The following is a 23,896-nucleotide window of genomic DNA, read 5'->3' as shown; positions in this document are numbered from 1 at the left end:
TGAAAGCGGAGACTCCCACGAACAGGATGTTTTGCTCTAGGACACCAACAAGCCTCACAAGACTCATCTGAAGTTCCCAGTTTTAGAAAATTATGGAAGTATATATGGAGATAGTTTAGTGCCTAAAATAAGGGGATAAATACATGTAAAAACTATTTTAAACAGCCTCCTGATCTTTCTTATATCTCTCAGATATAGGACAGACACTTCAGAACAAACTTCCTTTTAATTTTGTTGTTTCATGTAGTGAATCTGTTATTCAATGTGTTTCTTTTGGCTAATAGCATTAATGCCAAATTCAATGTTGCATCAAATACTTTTTTAATATATTTTTGTAATATGTTAAGGGGTCTTAAAATTCAAAATCAAATAGCTAAATTATCCTTGGTATGGCCATTTTAAAACAATTTCATATGTTAGCTTAGAACCCCTTCCCCCCTGCTTAGACAGAGCTTAGACTCTAGAGGGTTAAATTAGTTCAGGAATAAGAATGTGCTTAAGTCACATAATAAGTTGCATGGACTAACTCTGTGTTCAATAATTGTGTCTAACATGATTTTTTAAATCACTACAGTACCTAATCTCCATACCCCACACTGTCACGCCTTGGTCATTGTATCTTGTGTTTTTGTTATATGTTTGGGTAGGCCAGGGTGTGACATGGGTTTATATGTTGTATTTCGTATTGGGGTTTGTATTAATTGGGAGTGTGTATTATTAGGGGTGTGTCTAGTTAGGCTTGGCTGCCTGAGGCGATTCCTAATTGGAGTCAGCTGATTCTCGTTGTCTCGGATTGGGAACCGTATTTAGGTAGCCTGAGTGCGCATTGTATTTCGTGGGTGATTGTACCTGTCTCTGTGTTAGTCACCAGATAGGCTGTAATTAGTTTCACTAGTTTGTTGTTTTCTTCTTCAGTTATTTCATGTACCGCATTATCTTCATTAAAAGTCATGAGTAACCTACACGCTGCATTTCGGTCTGACTCTCTTCAAACAACAGACGAACTTCGTTACACACACAAGTAAGGTCCCTCAGTCGAGCAGTGAAATTCAAACACAGATTCAACCACAAGGACCTGGGAGGTTTTCCAGTGCCTCGCAAAGAATTGGTAGATGGGTAAAAAGAAGAAGCTGACATTAAATGTACACCAACTCACTATAAAGATACAGGCGTCCTTCCTAACTCAGTTGCCAGAGGAAGAACACCACTCAGGGTTTTGACCATGAGGCCAATTGTGACTTTAAAACAGATGCAGAGTTTAATGGCTGTGATAGGAGAAAACTGAAGATCTAATTGACAAAATGAAAAGAAGAAAGCCTGTACAAAAACAAATATTCCAAAATATGCATCCTGTTTGCAACAAGGCACTAAAGTAATACTGCAAAAAATTTGGAATATAAAGTGTTGTTTGGGCAAATCCAATACAACACAAGAAGACAGTCTCAATTCTGAGTGGCAAAGTTACTGAGTGGCAGAGTTACAGTTTTGACTTAAATCTATGCGAAAATCTATGGCAAGACCTGAAAATGATTGTCTCGCAATGATCAACAACCAACTTAACAGAGCTTGAAGAATTTTATAATAATGGGCAAATGTTGCACAATCCAGGTGTGGAAAGCTTTGACAGACTTACCCAGAAAGACTCTTGCTGCCGAAGGTATTTCTTCAAAGTATAAACTCAGGGGTATGAATATTAATATAAATAAGATATTTCTGTATTTCATGTTCAATCAACTTCTATACATTTATAAAAAAAAACATGTTTTCACTTTGTCATTACGGGGTATTGTGTGTAGAAGGGTCAGAGAAAAAAATATATTTAATCAATTTCAGGCTGTAACACAAGAAAATGTGGAAAAAATCAAGGCGTATGAATACTTTCTTAAGGAACTGTACATCTCTGTATTCTACACTGACAAAACCTGGGTGCTATCGCCTTCCTCTAAGCAGTCATCATGCTGCTATTATTCTCTACCACCAATTCTATGAAAAAGCACACATATTGACCATAGCATAAAAGGATGTATTGATTTGGCCAAATGAGAGCAATCAGTGATAGTGATTGGAATTGATCTCTGATCCACAGGGTTATTATGCTTTTATAACACTATCCCATATTCACAAATAACAGTACAGCTACTATCACACTGCTTTATTGAGCGATTATATTTTTTATTTTCACTGAGCTTCAAATGACCCAGACATGAACACTGGAATAAACCAAGCAAAGTACACTGTTCTGGATAACAGTAAAATCAGGAGATGACCTTTAGCTTACAGTTTTTGTTACTTACTTCTTGAAGGTGCGTTATGGGGTGTGTGTTTCTGTCATCTGCTATTGGGCAAGGGCATTAAAGTAACTTTGCCCTATCCTCCACATTGTCCCTCAATTGAGTTGGTTAAAATTAAACTGTTCTTACAGTCCTATTGAGGCCAGGGCAGTGTGGGGAAAAGATACAGCATTTCAAGTTTCCATTGAGGTAATCTTAAATAATTTAATATTTGACCTAATGTCCTGTCCATATAATGCATACCCATTTAAATACTTTACAGTCATTCATTATATGAGACTTTAATATTTATAGTTCTGGAATACCGTAACACACATAACATGGTTTAGTATTTAGGAAGATTCAGATTTTCAAGTAAATATCTACTCATATACAGTATACTAGCCAATAGAGACTGACAGGAAAGGTCAAAGAGCATATTTCAATAGACAGCCTGACATGTGCTATTAGCTTTAATTCACTTGAATGAAGATAGTCAAATAGAAGTGTTTAATTTAAACCTATCGTGAATCCACTCACCACAAATGCTCTATTTATTAACACATCTAATGGTTGCCACTGAATCCCTTGAAGTGTCCGTCAGTTATGATCTACCTCAATTAAAGCTGACCAAAATGGAAACCAAGCATGTGGCTTTAACCTGTTTGGGATAGGTGGCAGTATTTTCACGTCCGGATGAAATGCATGCCCAAAGTAAACTGCCTGCTATTCAGGCCCAGAAGCTAGGATATGCATATAATTGGTAGATTTGGACAGAAAACACTCTAAAGTTTCTAAAACTGTTAAAATAGCTTGCTCCACGTTGATTTTATCCGCTATTGAACACAGTATTTTCCGTCTTAAATTTGATTGATTATTTACGTTTTAGGATACCTAAAGTTGGATTAGGAAAGTTGCTTGAAATGTTTGGACCAAGTTTACAGGCAACATATTAGATCATTTGTAGTCATGTTGGGCAAGTTGGAACCGGTGTATTTCTGAATCAAACGCCAAATGAATGGACATTTTGGGGATATAAAGCAGGAATTTATCAAACAAAATGACAATTTGTGATGTTTCTGGGACATATTGGAATGCCAACAGAATATGATTTTCAAAGGTAAGGCATGAATTACATCGTTATTTCGTGTCACGGGGCGCTGTCCTCAGCTAATCGCTGATTTTATTTATTTTATTTTCGTTTATTTTAATTTGATTTAACTAGGCAAGTCAGTTAAGAACAAATTCTTATTTTCAATGACCGCCTAGGAACAGTGGGTTAACTGCCTGTTCAGGGGCAGAATGACAGATTTGTACGTTGTCAGCTCGGGGGTTTGAACTTGCAACCTTCCAGTTACTAGTCCAACTCTCTAACCACTAGGCTACCCTGCCGCTGTAAAGTGTGTTGGAAATCTGACACGGTGGCTGGATTAACAAGAAGTTAAGCTTTATTTTGGTGTATTGCACTTGTTATTTTATTAAATATTTCTAATAATTTAATTTTAATTTTGCGTTCTGCAATTTCACCGGATGTTGTCAAAACGTTCCAATAGCGGAACGTCTAACCATAACAGGATTTAATCGAGTATGATATAGCTATCAATCAAATCAAATGCATCGTACATCTTGGTCCTAGGCTTTAGGATAATTAAAAGGCCAGTGCCAGAGGACCTAAGGGACCTACTGGGTACATAACTTAAAAACATCTGACATGTATTGGGGTGTACAATCATGGATTGATTAACAAAACCAAAAAACAATAATTCTAAAACTCACAGGCAGCCAGTGCAGACACCTTATTAAAACCGGTGTAGTGTGTGAAATACATAACCGTTTTATTACAAATTGGCAATAATATTTTTTTTAAACCAGGGTATTGTAAGCAACAGGTGAAGGTTGCGGCAGAGATGCACTCTAAAACCATTTCACTTTGAGCATTTTTCAGACATACAGTGCAGGCAGTTTGCTAAACTGTGATTGTATGCATTGCTCACTGGGAACTTGTCATTACATAGATAGACTGCTGACTGCTGTGGTGTCTGTCCCAGAGATAGCCATGCATCATTGCTGACATATCCTTGAACCGAAGTACAATTCATTCGCCATGCCACCACCTTTTCATTACTCTAGAACGTTTTAGGAAACAATGTAACAAAGAATATGATCTAAACAGTTGCCGGTAATGAATAGCTTAATTACAGTGCCTTCGGAAAGTATTCAGACCCCTTGACCTTTTCCACATGTTGAAGCCTTGTTTTAAAATAGATTAAATTGTTGTTTTTTCTCATCAATCTACCTACACACAATATCCAATAATGAATAGGAAAAACAGACATTTTTTTCGAATTTATATAAACTTATATAACCCCCCCCAGACATACTACATTTACATTCAGCATCGAGTATTCTTGAGTATGTCGCTACAAGCTTGGCAAACCAGTATTTGGGGAGTTTCTCCCATTCTTCTCTGCAGATCCTCTCAAGCTCTGTCAGGTTGGATGAGGAGTGTTGCTGCACAGGTATTTTCAGGTCTCGCTAGAGATGTTCGATTGGTTTCAAGTCTGGGCTCTGGCTAGTCCACTCAAGGACATTCAGAGACATGTCCCGAAGCCACCCCCGTATTGTCTTGACTGCGTGCTTAGGGTCATTGTCCTGTTGGAAGGTGAACCTTTTCCCCAGTCTGAGATCCTGAGTGTGCTGGAGCAGGTTTTCATCAAGGATCACTCAATAATTTGCTCCGTTCATCTTTGCCTTGATCCTGACTAGTGTCTCAGTCCCTAACTTTGAAAAACATCCCCGCAACATGATGCTGCCACAACCATAATTCACAGTAGGGTTGGTGCCAGGTTTCCTCCAGACGTGACGCTTGACATTCAGTCCACAGGGTTCAATCTTGGTTTCATCAAACCAGAAAATCTTGTTGCTCGTGGTCTGAGAGTCTTCATGTACCTTTTGGCAAATCCCGAGCGGGCTGTCATGTGCCTTTAACTGAGGAGTGGCTTCCGTCTGGCCACTCTACCATAAAGGCTTGATTGGTGGAGTGCTGCAGAGATCGTTGTCCTTCTGAAAAGTTCTCCCATCTCCACAGAGGAACTCTAGAGCTCTGTCGGAGTGACCATTGGGTTCTTGCTAACCTACCTGACCAAGGCCCTTCTACCCTGATTTCTCAGTTTGGCTGGGCGGCCAGCTCTAGGAAGAGTCTTGGTTGTTCCAAACATATTCCATTTAAGAATAATGGAGGCCACTGTGTTCTTGGGGAACTTCAATGCTGCAGAAATATTTTGGTATTCCTTCAACCTCATTGCTTGGTTTTTGTTCTGACATACACTGTCAACTGTGGGACCTTATATAGACAGCTGTGTGCCTTTCCAAATCATGTCCAATCAATTGAAATTAACACAGGTGGATGCAAATCAAGTTGTTGAAATACCACAAGGATGATCAATGGAAACAGGATGCACCTGAGCTCAATTTAGAGTCCCATAGCAAAGGGTCTGAATACTTATGTAACTAAGGTATTTCTGTTTTTTATTTGCAATTTGTCATTTGCAAAATATTTTTTATTTTTTTGCTCTGTCATCATGGGTTATTGTGTGTAGATTGATGAGGATTTGTATTGATTTAATTAATTTTATAATAAGTCTGTAACGTAACAAAATGTGAAATAAGTCTGAATACTTTCTAAAGGCATAGTAAATCACATACTCAAATCAGACACCTTTCAAGGCATCACAATGCTTCTCACAAGGCTTCGAGTTATGTCCAATCTCCTTGCGAGCTCAGTGAATACTCCCTTTGGTTGACAAATGAATTTAGAATTGTTAGCACTCTTTTATAAAAACTGATTATGAAGTATGTTTTGACATTGCCTCTCCCCTTATAGAAAAGCAACTATAAGAAAGGTGTGGGTGTAGATTGCTCTACAGGATTATGTAAGTATCAGGATAAAGTAAGACCCAGACCGTGTCAAAGTAACAATGTATATTACAGCAACAGGACGGCAAGCAGGCTCAGGGTCAGGTCAGGCAGAGGTCGGAAATACAGATAGGGGCAAGTCAGGCAGGCTCAAAGTCGGTGGCAGGGAGAGTGGTCAGGCCGGTGGGTTAAGGTTCAGGACAAACAAGGGTCAAAAACCAGGAGGGCGAGAATAAGAGAGGCTGGGAAAAGACAAGGACAATCAAAAAACACAGGTATTTAATTTATCCGTTATTTTACCAGATAAGTTGACTGAGAACACGTTCTCATTTACATCAACAACCTGGGGAATAGTTACAGGGGAGAGGAATGAGCCAAATGTAAACTGGGGATTATTAGGTGACTGTGATGGTTTGAGGGACAGATTAGGAATTTAGCCAGGACACCAGGGTTAACATCCCTACTCTTACGACAAGTGCCATGGGATCTTTAATGACCTCAGAGAGTCAGGACAACCGTTTAACGTCCCATCCAAAAGACAGCACCGTCCCCAATCACTGCCCTGGGGCATTGGGATATTTTCTTAGACCAGAAGAAAGAGTGCCTCCTACTGGCCTTCCAACACCACCTGGTCTCGCATCCAGGGACTGACCAGGACTAACCTTGCTTAGCTTCAGAAGCAAGCCAGCAGTGGTATGCAGGGTGGTATTCTGGTGAATAAGTACACTGGGGATAATGGGGAAGATGGGTGACAACTGGAGGGGGGTGGAGAAGAGCCGAAAGACGTGAAACAGATTAGGGCGTGACAGTAAGCTAATTCAAGTTCTGGACACTCCTTGATTGTTCTGTAAGTTTGGTGTTGCTCATCTCTTCATTACATAAAGCTGTTTTTCTCACTCGTTTTCAGAACTGAGCTGTGTGTAAATTGTTTGTTGCTTTTTTCTGATGCACTGATCTGATCCAGCACAAAGTGATTCATTTCTTTAAGAGTAGGTTTTGATTAAACGTCACCTTTAATGTTCACGTTAAAACAATGTCCCTTTACTTCTCCTCTTCAATTATTTCCTGTGCTTCCTCTGGTGTTAACTAACTAATAAGCAAACAACTCATCAGCATCATTATTTCCTGTCTAGAGATGTACATAAAAAAACTGTGCCCTTTTTTCCCCCTGGACTGTTTAAACAGAGCAAGTGTCTAAACAGAGCACTGCTATGTAACAGCTGGCCCACCTGCCAGTTTGGAGCTGTCTCACAGTGAGCATACATCTGACATCCATATAAGCCTATCCTCAATTTACACTGTTACAAAATATAATTGTTGTCCCCCATGATAAAATCGGGGAGAGACTGTGGATCGGTCTCCATCTGTCTGTTTGTTTGTATTATAGTCATATGCGATATCTCAGACAGCACTGGCCCAATTTTGATGAAACTTGGGTGAGTGATGTGTCTTGCCATACAGATCCGGCATTTACAAAATGACACTGATTGGCCCGCTCACCGAGCAAGGAGTTTTCGTATGAAGGTCAATGAGAAAGTATAACATTTGGATGAAGGAAATGTTCAAAAATGTTCTACTTCATAGTCATCATTTCCAGGGCCACTCCAAAATCAGATCTAATATACGTTTCAGAATGATTAGGTTATTACAAGTGTACTGACATAAATAGGACACGTGACATCCCGGCAACTTTCAGAAAAAACACTTTATATCGGAATTGTGCCTGTTGTTCACAAGCATATTTGCACACTCATTTATCTTGCCTCCTCCGACTGCCTTGCAGTCTAAGTACCATTATCTTTACCTAACATTCCACTCTTTGCTACTCTTTGTCGTTGCCAAAGAGTCTTTGGCAAGTGATATGGAGTACAGGGAGTGGATTAGCTAAGAGACTGGTACCCAGGCTAACTGTCTTCCATTTTTTAAAGACATTTATTTTCATTGTTAGAGGGGCCACTTGAAGATCTGGTCAATATAATGTATAATCTGTGGTCACGCGATAACAGAAATTTGTAACATACATATCTCAATAGCCCAATGGGGGGCGCTCCATCATTCGTGAGGTATGCCATGTTTGCTATTTATTGCCTTAAGTTAAGTTAAAATATGTCAATTCAGGAAATCAAGTAAAGTTGACAAAATCTACTATTACGTTGGTAACATTTTGAGTAGAGTAACTCATCTTTCTAAATTGAACACCCATGTACAAATGACACGCGTGTACAAATTACACCCATGTAAAAAGTACCCAAAGTACACTTAACAGTGTACTTTACTGTACACACAATATCTGTCTTGTTATACATTTGACTTGATGTACAGTATTTCTCTGTGTTCTTCCCTCTATGTCTCTACAGGACATTCCAGGACCTGTCCAGGCAGATAGACGTGTCCTACGGCACCGTGCGAGACTCAGCCGTCTACGACTACTTCAAGAACAAGGGCACCAACCCTCTGGAGCAGGACAGCACATTCGCAGAGCTGTGGAGGACCATCAGTAAGAACAACGGCCATGATTACTCTGTGTCCAGTCCCTCAGAGGGCATCCGCAAGGTAGGTTGACAAAGACAAGGCAGGTATATGCCAATACCGAGAGGTTTCCTGAGTACAGGCTGGCAATCACTTTAGGTCGTTTTGCTTAGCTACTGTGGATTTTGACGAAAAGAGAAAACAGTATAATATTGTCGTTTCATTGTCATTTCACAGTATGGAGTCACACTGTTCTCGCTCAATACTGCTACTGTAGTTCCACAATATTTCAAACAATTAGATAGGCAAATTCAACATTGTCTTTGACGATCTGTCAGTCTGGAATAACTGCAAGTGCTGTTTTGTGACATTTGTACCAATTACACTGGTTAATCTCATAAACTGCCTGTAATAAATAGCTAAGGAAGAACAGCACTAGCACTTTGCCTACCCATATGCTGGGAAGTACTATGACATATGTCTTCGAATTGGGTCTGTGTTCACATTTGAATTAGCATTCTTGCATTGTCTTTTCTTTTCTCCAATGCAAGTCAATTTCAATTAGCTACCAGCAGCTATTCTGACAATGTAGAGGAGGGAAACAGAGGTGCTGTATAAAGACATTTAGTCTTTATACTGCAGAACAAAGGCTTTTTTTTCTCAAACTCAGCCAACTGAGCCTTTTAGCAGCACGGCAGATGTGTTTGTGTTTGTCAACAGACAATGTCTGCCTTTGTAGCAGTATGTTTCTGGGTCAGTCCATTGAGGACTCACAAAAGAAGAGTGTGCTGTAAGAGGTAGTGATTATGTGGAGACAACATCAAAACACACATCACCTTCTGTTTCTGAGTTAAAAGGTTTTTGTATCAAAAGCGCAAGTTAACAAATAGCCCGGTCTACAACGGGAATCAACCTAGAAAAGAAACCTATACAGTAAATGGATTGAAGTGTGTCTGTTTTACCAAGGTACTGCATGTTCATTAGAGTCCTACACCTTCATGGAATTGGGATGTTCACAGTCGTTCCCACATAAAATACATTCGGAAAGTGTTAAGACCCCTTACCTTTTCCCAAATTGTTTTACAGTACAGGCTTAGTCTAAAAATGTATTAAATAAATGTTTTTCCTCATCAATCTACACACAATAGCCCAAAATGACGAAGTGAAAACAGGTTTTTAGATTTTTGTTGCATATGTATTGCATATGTAAGCAGAAATAATTAGTTTTCATAAGGTTTCAGACCTTTTGCCATGAGACTCAGATGCATCCTGTTTCCATTGATCATCCTTGAGATGTTTCTGGCTGGACATGATTTGGAAAGGCACACACCTGTCTATATAATGTCCCACAGTTGACAGTGCATGTCAGAGCAAAAACCAAGCCATGAGGGCAAAGGAATTGTCCGTAGAGCTCTGATACAGGATTGTGTTGAGGCACAGATCTGGGGTAGGGTACCAAAACATTTCTACAGCATTGAAGGTTCCCAAGAACACAGTGGCCTCCATCATTCTTAAAAGAAGGAGTTTGGAAACACCAAGACTCTTCCTAGAGCTGGTCGACTGATCAAACTGTTCAATCAGGTGTGAAGGGCCTTTGTCAGGGAGGTGACCAAGAACCCGATGGTCACTCTGACAGAACTCCAGTTCCTCTGTGGAGATGGGAGAACCTTCCAGAAGGACAACCATCTCTATAGCACTCCAACAATAAGGCCTTTATGGTAGAATTAAGCCACTCCTCTGTAAAAAGGCACATGACAGCCCGCGTGGAGTTTTCCAAAAGGCACCTGAAGACTCTCAAACCATAAGAAACAAGATGCTCTGGTCTGAAGAAATCAAGATTGAACTATTTGGCCTGACTGCCAAGAGTCAAGTCTGAAAGAAACCTGGAACCATCCCCATGGTTAAGCCTGGTGGTGGCAGAATCATGTTGTGGGGATGTTTTTCAGTGGTAGGGACTGGGAGACTAGTCAGGATCAAGGAAAGATGAAGTACAGAGAGATCCTTGATGAAAACCTGCTCCAGAGCGCTCAGGACCTCAGACTGGGGTGAAGGTTCACCTTCCATCAGGACAACGACCCTAAGCACACAGCCAAGACAATGCAGGAGTGGCAGCTTCTCTGAATGTCCTTGAGTGGCCCAGCCAGAGCCAAGACTTGAACCCGAGCGAAGTTCCCCATCCAATGGGAGAAACTCCCCAAATACAGGTGTGCCAAGCCTGTAGCATCATACCCAAGAAGACTCATGGCTGGAATCGCTGCCAAATGTGCTTCAACAAAGTATTGAGTAAAGGGTCTGAATCAAATATTTCTGAGTTTTATATTTAATACATTTGCAAACAATTCTAAAAACCTGTTTTTTCTTTGTCATTATGGGGTATTGTGTGTAGATGGATGAGGGGAAAAAAACATTTAAATTCATTTTAGAATAAGCTGTAACTGTTATGCTGGTGAATGAGGACCCAAAAGCGACTTAACGAAAACAGAGTCTTTATTCCAGTATAAGACAAAAGTAATAATCCTGGATATAACAAGGAGAAAACAAAACAGGAAAAACTTAAATCCACTCGTAGTAGCGAGGACTGACTGGAGACTCGACCATAGACTGCAGGTTGTTTAGGGAAGGCACCGACCGTAGCAGACTAAGACACCTGCTCACACGCAGCATCTGAAGAAGACAAAACACGACAGGGCGAGACCAGGACACAGAACAGCGAACATCATACAAGGATCCGACAAGGACAGAAGCGGAAAACAAGGGGAGACATAGGGGCTCTAATCAGAGGGCAAAATAGGGGACAGGTGTGAAAAGAGTAAATGAGTGAGTTAGGAGAATGAGGAACAGCTGGGAGCAGGAACGGAACGATAGAGAGAAGAGAGAGAGGGAGGGGGAGAGAGAGGGATAGAAAGAGGGAACGAACCTAATAAGACCAGCAGGGGGAAACGAACAGAAGGGAAAGCACAAGGACAAGACAATATATGACAAAACATGACAGTAACAAAACAAAATGTGGAAAAAGTCAAGGGATCTGATTACCTTTCCGAAGGCACTGTATCGGCCTTCTCCAGACTTCACATTGACATTTATCATCCTTTAGGTTCTATCATGGAAAACAATGTTATTCTATAGGCAGCATGTATAGCATCTGGATCATTAGCAGGGTCATTGATTGTCATTCCTCTTCAGGCGAAGAAGGGCCCGTATGCCTTCCTGTGGGACATGGCTGTGGTGGAGTATGCCGCGCTGACGGACGATGACTGCACCATCACCGTCACAGGAAACAGCATGAGCAGCAAAGGCTACGGCATCGCCATGCAGCATGGGAGTCCCTACAGAGACCTCTTCTCCCAGAAGTGAGCAACGCCACCAACCTCATTATACACCATCTATATTGTAACGACCCTGGCGTTGATATGCATTATTATTACTCCCCCAAAGGGAACTAGCTTTCTTAGAGCAGAGGTAACATGTCCGGCTTTGGAAAATCGATTTCTGGCCTCGAAACCTTGTGCTATTCCCTCGTTTCATTACAATGTTTATGCATTAATGATATACCAACGCTTTATCATCAGTTCTATTCAGTATCTTCTCCTCTTCACCTCTCCCTCTCCTTTCATCACCTCATATCTTCCTTCCACCCCTTTTTGGAAATAAATAAGTCTTAAGTGCAGATGGTTTAACGCACACCTACTTTGATTCCTAATTACTTTCTCTGCTTCATAAAAGTCATAAACATAATCACTGATGGTTGACAGCGCCTGAGGTAATTGAAGGCCGTAATTGGCTGAGAGGTCATTCGGTGGTTATACTCATTCATTTTAGGGGGAGTTTGATGAGGAAATGAAAGGCCCACTAAGACAATGTTTTTAGAAATTCACTTTGTAGGAAAAACACTAGTCAAAATGCTTTTAATAAAGGTTAGGATCCAGCTAGCTTAAAATGTTCTGAGAAACATATGCTTCTTAGAGATTGGTTGTCCTATGGATATTCTGCATACAACCTTACTGCAACTTTATTGGAATGGTGCAGAATAGTTGCTTGGCTTTGCTTGGCTTTCTATTGTCAGGACGTTTTAAAAATTGTTCAGTTTACTCATCAGGAAACGTATGGCTTTGTTCCCACAACCAAGGTTGAAACCAAAAACATACTTTCCAACAACTTCCATGGTACCGAATGTGTTAGCCGGGGAGTTACTACAGTTCTGTCATTCACAGTTACTTAATGCACAATTTTAATGCCCTTCTAATGCTGTTTCCCCATGAAATTATATATTACCAGATGTATACATTGCAGCACAGTTAGAATGTGGTCATATAATGCTATTCTTTTTTATTACTTCTTTTATTACCTAAACCACCCTTGAGGAGCCACGTGATGTGTTTGATTTACAGAGTAGGGGATCACTGCAACTTATTCTTAAAGGAAAGTTGAACTTTTTTACTATAAGTCCGGGTTACATTCATGAACACGTTTTATGTTCCAGCTGAGTTAGAGGAATTATTCAATATGAGTTGACATCATTCTGCTAATTATTTCCATGAAAATGGTTAATGATTCATATTTGAATGAAATACCTAGGCAATGTCTTCAAATCTTAACAACATTTTAAAATCTTTGGTCTTTTAGTTTTAGTTTTTTCTCCTTTGTATTATCCATTGCAAATTGATCCCATTGCGAGGATAACAGAAGCCGGCAGATTTTACATGCTGATTGTCTAAATCTCTCCATAATCACATGTAACTAATTAGGACTGTGTATTGGCCAAGGATATTGGCCAAGCATATCCCCAAAATGAATCCCAAAATCCCTGAGTCTTGACTACATTCCCACATATCTTGTATTGATTCTTCTCACGTATAACAGTTCCGTGAAAACAACCAAAAATGTTTAGTCACACTATCTTTTAGTTAAGAAATCCAACTCTGTTGAACTCAGTGAAAATAAACCGTTTCTGTTGTGTGAGTGCTATCCCAACTTCACAACCAGAAAGATCTGCCGTTCTAGTGACTAAAACGCTTAGGATAGGGACAATGATCCTTCTACAAAGCACAACCAGTGTCAGCCAGCGAGTCATGCTTAGATCAGGTTTGATCTGGGGCTCATGGAAGCCACACATTTGATAAATCACCAGAGGTCAATGTGTTGCAACACTTAAATCCTCTCCAATCTCTCCGAGGTGTTCTTCATCAGGGCCCTTCGGAGTGCACACTTAGTATGCAGGGCCATAGCAGGGGAAGACCGGGGTCAGAGCTTAAGCAATGAGGTCCTTCCATGGAAGATCTCCTATAATGCTTATCCCCACTGAACTGAACACTGTCCCCCTGTCTCTACTCATAATGGCCTGGCTGAATATCCGCCTGGGAAATCCTGGGCTAACAGAAATAGTGGTGGTGGTGGTGGTGGTGGTGGTGGGATGGTAATGTGCTTTGAGGACAGCTGGGATGTTTAGGGGGTAATAACGGGCTGAACCAGGATGTCGTCTCCTCTACAGAGACGGATTCATCTTACTTGCTACCGTCCCTTGTCCCATCATCATCATCATCCATTCTCCTCCCTCCATCCCTCCCTCAGTGCCCTCGTCCATCCATAACCTTACAAATTCGCCATGTGCTCCTTTTCATCTCAGAAATGACTGTTTGCCCACAGGGGCGGTACTCTGATAATGGTCTTTCCCTCCTCGCCACGGCTCCTTTTCATCTCAGAAATGACTGTTTGCCCACAGGGGCGGTACTCTGATAATGGTCTTTCCCTCCTCGCCACGGCTCCTTTTCTTTTAATTAAGCAGTTCTTCATTCTTGTTTTATTTTGGATTTAATTTGTGTCAGTGAAGGACTACAAAATCTGACATTTAATGAAGTTTACTGTGGGGGTTTAATTCACTGCGCAAGCATAATTCGACAAATCACTAAAACACTATGCTGTGGGAATGGTCACAAATTAATGCTTTAATCTGCAGAAGATACAGCAGGTCTATTTGTCATTGTTACTTTAGTGACATGATAGCATACAAATGGTAATTATAATGCAACTAGTGTCCCAGAGTCCTTATTCCTATAATCCTTTGTTTAGCAGCCTTCAAACTTAGTACAACAGCCTGTTTTCAGGAAAGCTTCCTCTGTTGTTGTACTAAGTTTGAAGGCTGTTACAGAAAGGATTTTAGAAATGAGGACTTTAGCACCCTCTTACACCCAGATATTTCCCCTCAATGCAGGATCCTGGAGCTGCAGGAGAAAGGAGACCTGGACATCCTGAAGCAGAAGTGGTGGCCTCGTATGGGCCGCTGCGACCTCAATAGCCATTCCAACGCCACGCCCGATGGGCGGTCCCTGAAACTACACAGCTTCGCAGGGGTTTTCTGCGTCCTGGCTGCAGGACTGCTGCTGGCCTGCCTGGTTGCTGGCCTGGAGATGTGGTGGAACAGCAACCGCTGCGGGCAAGAGCAGCCCAAAGAGGTGACCGAGCACAGAGCCCGGAGGACAGGGCAACAGGGGGAGGACACTACCGCACTCTACTTTAAGGATCTACAGTAGCTGCAGACCACCATTTAGTGGAGCTACTGAACACACAGTTGTAGATTGTGCTCAGATTGAAATACAATTTGGTCCCCCCCTATCTATCACCTTCCCATTCTCTGAAACCAAATCCATCTGTTTTTGTATGGCATACGTACCTCACACAGCTCACAGATGAAGACAAATCCCCTTTATCATTTTCTTACTCTAATATTTCCATCTGGATTATTGGTATTTTTCAAAACTCTTTGAATTTGAACATATTCATTGATGTATGTTAATCACATCAATAAACCCTTTAGCTGCCTTCAGGAAACACATTTCTGAGAAGACGTCAGTATCGATTTTGTTTTAAGTTCCCCGTAAAATTAGTATTCCTGAAATAATCAAAACCCATTGATTACCAAGACAGCTTCCTTACCCTGAACTGTAAACACATTCACACTGCCTACCACAGAGAACACTTTTCATTGATTCTCGTTACACTTTCACCAGATAAGTGCCTGCTAAGCTGATTTACACTGATTACACCTTATGCATCAATGCCAGTTCACTTTAAGCCTTTCTTATGAGTTTAATCCACTCAAGTTACTGCGATGATGTCAACATGATGTATACCAACATAGAGATCTTATTAAATTACTATTCTAATACTATGTCTATCAAGACCTCTCGCATGAGTGACTCTCCCGTGCATATAACATGAGACAAGTTAAGGCTTGACATGGATCTCTAAACTAAAGTTTAAGCAGAAACTGGACGCTTGCATGCGTCACCCCACAGCAATAAGAGCCACTGTATCTGTCCAACCCAGTCCATAATTAAGCAATAAGGCACAGGGGGGGGGTTGGCCAATATAACACGGCAAAGGTCCGTTCTTCCGCACGACGCAACGTGGAGTGCCTGGATACAGCCCTTAGCCATGGTATATTGGCCATATACCACAAACCCCCGAGGTGCCTTATTGCTATTGTAAACTGGTTAACAACGTAATTAGAACAGTAAAAATAATGTTTTGTCATACCCATAGTATACGGTCTGATATACCATGGCTTTCATCCAATCAGCATTCAGGGCGCGAACCACCCAGTTTATAATCCCTAGTAATTCACTGTGTGACATCTTATTGCTATTATATGTCAATGTGGACATCCATCCGTTCTTATTCTTGACTGTTCTATGATCTCGTGCAGGTTACTAAGGATTACAGACTGGCAAGGGTTTCTGGTCCATTGACATATAATGAGATTACCACTGCTTCATCGGAAGGGAGGAAGGACATTTGGACAGAGAGAGAAAGAGACTGGGATGAAGCAGAAGCTATTGACACAGGTCAGAATAGAGCTCCTAAGATCTGATTTGTGCTGCTGCATTAAAGGGGCACTCTGCTCTGTCTGACTGGGCTTGGGGGGCCATCTTGATCTAAAACTCCACAACACCATCTTTCCCATCATTGGCAATCCTCCTATTTTCTTATTCTGTTCCTTCTCCTTTTTTGGTTAGTTTTTTTTTCCGTAATGGTTGGATGCATGACGAGGGCCTCAACTAGAAACATTGTATGGGGAATAAGATAAATTTAATTCAGTGACATTTTCGATGAACTACCTCATTATGACGCTTTATTGTGCCTTATACTATAGACAGTGCGTTATAACAGTTGTTATAAGCAGTGCAGGACTCGGATAACGGCCGTTGGTAACGGCAGTTGGTGTATAGAATGTGTTACAGATACAGAGATCAGCCACAATACCACAATACAGGACCTACGGAGGACATTTTGAAAACAGCTTACTCAAGCCTAGATAAGTAATTCAAACAATGTCAGGCTCACCATGGATGGATAGAGTGGTTTTATAGTTTTGTTATAAGAGTTGTTTCTGCATTACCAAAGCTTTCACACCGTAGAGCATGGTGTTATTTCCTCTCAATTTAAATCAACACACTCTTATTAAAACCCCGGTGCGGTGGTTTAATTTGAGGCAGCTATTTGTTTAGGCGTGCCGCCAATGCAGCGAGATTATAAACATATTTTAATGAGGAGCCAGTCTGCTAAAACAATAGCCTTGGCTGAGATGTTTTAATTAGCTTTGGGAGTTTTTTATGATACTGGATTGATACTGCCGTAAATTAATTCCAATAATCGACGTCTCTGTTGATAAAGTATTCAGAACAAATCATATCAAGATACATATTTGTACATTCCGGGAAGGTTCAAACTGATGTGGGAAACACTGTTGTCGTCTGGAATCTAATGTGTCAAGATGGATTAAGTGGTTTAGTAATGTTTAGGATCTCCTCTAGAAGACTTTGTTTTCTATTTTTAGTTGGGAGGCTGTGGTTGAATGTGCTTCTGACAGGCAGTTGGTATTGACAAGAGGAAGAGTAGTCGATGCGCTGTAGAATCACAGTGGCGTTTAGTTACGCTGTTTGACGCAACAATGATCTCATCGAAAGTTCGTGTCTTAAATTATTCAACTCCAACACATACAGTCTGGCAGTATGAGAGGAGTAAATGTTTTTTTTTAAAGTATTTCTGCATCTATGTTGCCAAACAACATCCATTATAATTGCACAGTATTTCCAGTGCATTAGGTTAGTCTCCAAAATTGCATGTAGGCTTGTTCCTAATCTCTAATATCACATAAAGATGATTGAAATATAGGACTTCTTCGTCTCCCAGTGGGCAATATAATCAAATATTTTTTCATGTGTAGATCATGTAGTAGATGAGCATAGAATAAGTCATCACCCATCATTGTAGATTCACATTTCTGATTATGTCATCATTCCAAAACATGTATTATTTTCATTGGTTGCACTTGTCCTCCATATGTAGAAGCTTAACCTCTGCAATGTATTGTGTTGTATATGTGCTGCACATAGGGATCAACGTGGATGTTGTCTTCATATTCAGTAATTGAACTAATATAATCGTCTTGTCAGACCACTCCTGGAGCCAAGCTGCACCTGCCGACAAAGTAGCCTAATGTAGCCACCAAGTGCAAGGATTCTTCTCCTCATTGACTAGTGATTCCTGCTACCATAAAGCTTCTTGTCCTCTATCTAGATGTGCCGATGTAACATATTTTGTCAGTAAATAATATATACTTATTTGTTTAAAGAACACTGTAGAAGCCCATGTATACATGTTTAGGCATCTTAATGGGACACCAATATATTACCTCAACTTTGCAACAATATACTGTAGCGTCAGAAATTAGTTGTACATGTATGACCATGTCAATAAGGCACTGAATATAATACTTCAATTTGACATTGTACTATATTTCCTGTAGCATCAGCAATGCGTTGTTCCTTTATAACCGTCTTCATGTGGCATGTAATATGTTACATTGCACTTACCGTAGCCTCAGAAATGCCTCATATCCTTAGGTTACTTTTCCTGTCCACAAATGCTTGAGTGGGTTCACAGAAGCCTACGGTTGCATGGCAACCTAGAAAAGTCAGTAGAGGTCAGGATATGGTTTGGCTCCAGTATTGGTGTCGTCTGTCAAAGATTTGACACCCCTTACTAAACATCAAACTGTCTATGTCCACTGGCCAAGTTTGATTTCAAGGTGCACATTCTATACAACTGTAATTGAGTCACCTCAATTCCAATTGGGCACTTACAACGAACATTACCCGACAAGCATGTTGAGTGAAACAATCAAAGAGGCTTGGGAAACAAACCACCTCAAAAAAACTAAGGAATGGAGAGTGGAAGTAAATGTTTGGAGCTGGTGAAAAGCCTGTGGAACAGCCCATCTCAGCCTCTGTGTCTCTCCCTCCCCGTCTCTCTCTCTCACCCTCTAGGACAAGGAGGTGAATCTGGAACAGGTGCATCAGCGTATGAACAGTCTTATGGACGAGGACATGGCACACAAGCAGATCCCCGGCCCGTCTATCGAGATCTCTGCGCTGGACATCGGCAGCATGCAGCCCAGCCAGCAGCTGGAGTCTGTGCGGGACTACCCGGGCACGGGCCTGTCTGTGAGCGCCTATCTCCCAGGGGAGGGTCATGGGGGGGGCCTGGGTCGGACACTAGCTCAGGGCCCTGGCAGCACCCTCCCCCACCACCCCCTCAGCAGCTCCACCATCCCCTCCATTCAGTGCAAACACAGAGCTCCCAACGGGGGGCTGTTCCGACAGAGTCCCGCCAAGACGCCCATGCCAATGTCATATCAGGGAGTTCCCGGAGGACCCATCCCAGAAGCCATTGAGTCCACCCACAGTACATCCATCTAATGGTGCCATCTCAATGTCACATGTCCTTCCCCTCACCTGATATTCTGGGGGATTGTTGAAAAATATATGAAGAAAAAAAATATGAAAAGTCTACAAATGAGAAAAATAAGAGATTTTTATTACCTGTTGAACAACCAATGTCGTCGAAAGAACAGAAAATTTTACTTGTATATATTTGTAAATACTGAGAGAACGAAGTGAAGTAAAAGTGTATTTTGAATATTCTCAATTTTTGAAGTTGAGTTACAAATAAAAAAACCAAGATAAAAAAAATTATATAAAAAAAACGACTGTTTGAATGGCTTTGTAAATTTTGTTCTATATGAATAATGACGCAAATTCATTGTGATTGTTTTCTAAGTGCCGAAATAAAAGATGTCTCTCCACAGTTCATTCTTAGATGGCCATGCACCATAGAGACATAATGTAGAACACCAACTGTTATGTACCACTGTAACAACAACCATATCTATAGAGCAGTATCAGAGGAGAATAGTCCCAATAGAGGAATTCATTTTGTTTGTAAGGCATATACATTTTTCAAGGTGTTTTTGTTTTCCTACTTTAAAGTCTTAGAGAATCATTGATAAAGACTGGAACTGAAGTAATTGTCTCTTATGAGTTCTACATATTTTTGAAATGGAAGGTATTTCATAGAGCTCAATTTCAGCCCTATGTTGTCAAAGGCATAGGGAGATTTAGTGTCAGTCAGCTCCCAACACCAAACAAAGCTGGTACTAAAGGGTGTCGTGTACAACGTAACATCAGTCAAACGTCTCACATTGCTAAGGCCAGACCTTAGAGTTAGGCTTACGTTAGGAGAATGTTCAAAGGAAATGTCTTGACTGAATCATGTCCCTGACGATGTATACCATATGTTTCCTTAGTTGCGTGGGAGGGATGTTTAAAACAGAAAACAATGTTATTTTTAACAACAAAAAAAAGCTCATTCGAAAAATATGTGTTCATTTTTTTACTGAAGGATTTATTGTTGAAAAGTTGTATACAGTTTGTCTCCTTTCAGAGTAGTTAAGTCATTTCAACTGCAGATGGAGAAAAGTAGATATATAATATTGTAATGTCTCATGTTTATAATTTGTAATGAAGTAATTATCACCAAGGTAGATGGAAGATAAAGGAGTGATATAAAAATTTGAAACTATTACAGTGTAATAGCAGTACAGGTGACATATCCTACTGTCTAAATGCTGATGGAACTCTGTTCATAAAATTAACAGAATTTTCCCATCGATTAACCTGTGCACTTTGCAGGGCAGCAGTTCATATTACATTTACAACTAAGGATGAACTGCGAAACTTTACCAAGACTTTCGTAAGTGCAATTAAAATGCAAGTATGTCCTGCAGTATATTTTCTGTTTATGTCCTTTAGCCTATCATACTGAAGAACTCATTGCCAGGAAGTGAGATAGTGAATGTCAGCGGTTACTGTTCATGTGCACAACACATTGTGTAGCAGGAATACTGATAGCTGATCTATACACACACCAATAAAAAGGTTTGTCCTCACCTCTTGGAAAATGTGACAAATCACCCCTCAGAGCCATTGAAGGAAAGCAAAGAACGAGAAAGAAGTGATGTCATGAGAATAAACCGAAATATCATCCCGCAAAAGTGTTTGGCGTCACCCGTGTTCCCGCTCTTGGTTTTCAAACAAAATTGGAGAGGTTGTAAGCCTGTATATGTTGTACAAGTAGATACTAATGTGAACCAAAGTGATCTCATTTTACACTGTGTTCTGCATACAACCTGTGCCAATGATCCGCTACCAGTGGTGAAAGGGAAGTTCCACTGTAAGGGTTGAGAGTGTTTCACTGCCTTACTGTGTACCCCCGTTACTGTATCAATGCCAACGCCACAAGATTCAAGAAAAAAAAGAAAAAAAAGCTATCATATCATCCAGTCTGTAACAGTGCATCAACGGAGACTCATTTAATTTATGAATATGCTGCTTGGAGTTTCTTAATCTTTAATAAAGAAATTTGGTTTACATATGTTTGTTTCTTCGAGTCATAGGGCATGTGACGATAGATAGCACACACGATACTATACATTTGTTATAGAAACTGTTGGTCCTATATTCATGTATTTTTAAACATTTTGAAAACATTAGCACTTCAGTTGGATCTTTTGCAAACCATTTCCAGTGCTAACAACCGATACCATAGAACTCCCATCTGCCTTGCTTGATTTGCTTGACAATAATGCTCTCAGTACAATACAACTTAAAAAATCATCCCTTTGAGGTGGTGCTCCAGAAGATAGCTGAGCATTGTCCAACCGACAAGTACAGTATCTCTTCACCACCACAGGGCCTTTACTTCAACCTGTACATCTCAACAGGCTGCATGTTATTAATAGACGCCACCCCAGTGACATCGGATTGTTCCAGAGATAAAACGTAGTGATGTCATAAGAGCTGGGGAGGTCGACGTTGGCATGCAGTGTAAGTATTGTAGGCTTGGAGAGATGACATGTCCTTACATTTTCTATGTATCGTGTACAATACTGGAATAAGGCACTGTATAGAGTCTTCCTAATTATAAATAGTGTGAGAGAAGATACTGTGCTTCCTTCTCTTATATGCTTTCTATAAGCTCAGCCATTAGCTTATTCTATTATCAAATGGTCACAATAGAGGACATTTCACCCACCTCCTTACCCAATCGATAAGTCATTTTAGATTGCATTGTGTATCGTGGTTCTCTTTCTGTCGGTATACACACTATTGGTACCTACCCCTTTCAGCAGGTGTGAGGAAGGTGTTTAATCACATGGCCAAGCCTGCCATCCGCTGACACGACCCAAGTACCAATGTTGGAATACTTCCTGTATATTAAGAACACCTTCTTAATATTGACCTGCCCCCACTTCTGCCCTCATAACAGCCTCAATTCATCAGGGCATGGACTCTACAAGGTGTTGAAAGCATTCCACAGGGATGCTGGTCCATGTTGACTCCAATTCTTCCCACAGTTGATTCAAGTTGGTTGGATGTCCTTTGGGTTGGGGACCATTCTTGATACACACGGGAAACTGTTGAGCATGGAAAAACCCAGCCGTGTTGCAGTTCTACGAAGTCTAAGGCGAGAGACCATGAGAAGGAATGGGGAGTGTCCGGCAGGAGGAGAGTTACCCGACTTGGTCTGAAACAAGCAGCCACGAGCGCGTGTCACGCTCCTGAGTCGGCCACCAAAAGCGCTGGCGAATAGACGCAAGAGTGCAGACACCGGGATGACCAGCTGACACAATCAAATAAGTGCGCCTTACACCTACTACCATACCTCGTTTAAAGGCACTTACATATCTTGTCTTGCCCATTCACCCTCTGAATGCCACACACACAATCCATGTCTCAATTTTCTCAAGGCTTAAAAATCCTTCTTTAACCTGTCTCCTCCCCTTCATCTACACTGATTGAAGTGAATTTAACAAGTGACATCAATAAGGGATCATAGCTTTCACCTGGATTCACCTGGTAAATCTATGTCATGGAAAGAGCAGATGTTCATAATGTTTTGTACACAGTGTATATACATCTCTCCCTCTCTCCCTCTCTCCCCCTCTCTCCCTCTCCAATTTCCTGCTCCTGTCAATTAGGGCCGATTTAAGCAGGAGGTGCAGGATGCCAGCCGTCCTCTGTGTTTAATCTCAACCATTTAACATCTCCCCGACTGGTAGCTCAGACTTCTCCAAATAAACATCAGGAAAGGAAAAAAAGAAAACAACACATCACATTTTATCACTACCTGTTTAGTAGATTTCCCTCAAGAAATGTCTAATCATTTAGATTTGAGTCATGTCCATGTTCTTACCTTCACAGGTGAACATGCTCTGAAAAATCTACTGCCTTTTCAGAGGCTGATTTCGCAGGGGTCACAGCTATCTGTAAATGAGGGCATGGCTGACAGCGGTGTCACAACCTTAGTAATAGTGGGTGAGAATGGGAGTTTTATTTAACATTTATTTATCTATGAAGTCGGGGTTGAGGTTGAAAGACCTTTTTTACAAGGGAGACCTCTCCATAAATATACAATTCACTCTGATTGTGGCACCAGGTTTATCTTTATTCAGTATTTAAAGGTTGTCGACACTGACTTTCATAATTCAAAACACTGGGGGTTGTATTCATCTGTTCCTTGGGAAAGTGGCGTACAGCCCTAACCCGTTGGGCAATACTTGACCAAAGTATATGTAATACCAGTGTTCTAAGCTACAGTGTACATATGGCTTTAGTGCTTGTTACCCTTAAACATCTTCACATTTGGACACATTAGTAGTGGTATTTGACAGATTCACCTGCAGCCTCTGGCTCAGAGTTTATTGTAGACGATGTACCTCGTAAAACAAATAAATTAAAAATGTAAATTCATCTCTCCCTAGCAGAGTTGTGAGGAAGTGTTATGGGTCATTACATGACAGCTGACTGGGGGAGACATTAGATTTGACACCCACCTGGAGAAGG

At 40.8% G+C, this 23,896-nt stretch overlaps 1 protein-coding gene across 2 annotated transcripts in view; it reads left to right on the top strand.

Annotated features, from left to right (window-relative positions):
- grid1b (glutamate receptor, ionotropic, delta 1b) overlaps nt 1-21,382 on the top strand; it is a 413,343-nt gene extending 391,961 nt beyond the window's left edge. The window contains exons 13-17 of one of the 2 annotated variants that reach the window (XM_046368709.1): nt 8,543-8,738; nt 11,838-12,004; nt 14,863-15,103; nt 16,357-16,495; nt 18,980-21,382. In XM_046368709.1, the coding sequence (XP_046224665.1) occupies nt 8,543-8,738; nt 11,838-12,004; nt 14,863-15,103; nt 16,357-16,495; nt 18,980-19,386 (1,150 nt within the window). In that variant the 3' untranslated portion in view covers nt 19,387-21,382. The remainder of the gene's footprint in view (nt 1-8,542; nt 8,739-11,837; nt 12,005-14,862; nt 15,104-16,356; nt 16,496-18,979) is intronic. The other variant, XM_046368710.1, reaches the window with a different exon arrangement.
- The last annotated feature ends 2,514 nt before the right edge of the window (nt 21,383-23,896 follow it).

The sequence above is a fragment of the Oncorhynchus gorbuscha genome, linkage group LG11 (genome assembly GCF_021184085.1).
Source record: "Oncorhynchus gorbuscha isolate QuinsamMale2020 ecotype Even-year linkage group LG11, OgorEven_v1.0, whole genome shotgun sequence".
Classification (NCBI taxonomy): domain Eukaryota; kingdom Metazoa; phylum Chordata; class Actinopteri; order Salmoniformes; family Salmonidae; genus Oncorhynchus; species Oncorhynchus gorbuscha.
Note: the sequence above shows the minus strand (reverse complement) of the source record. Positions and strands in the feature narration are given on the sequence as shown.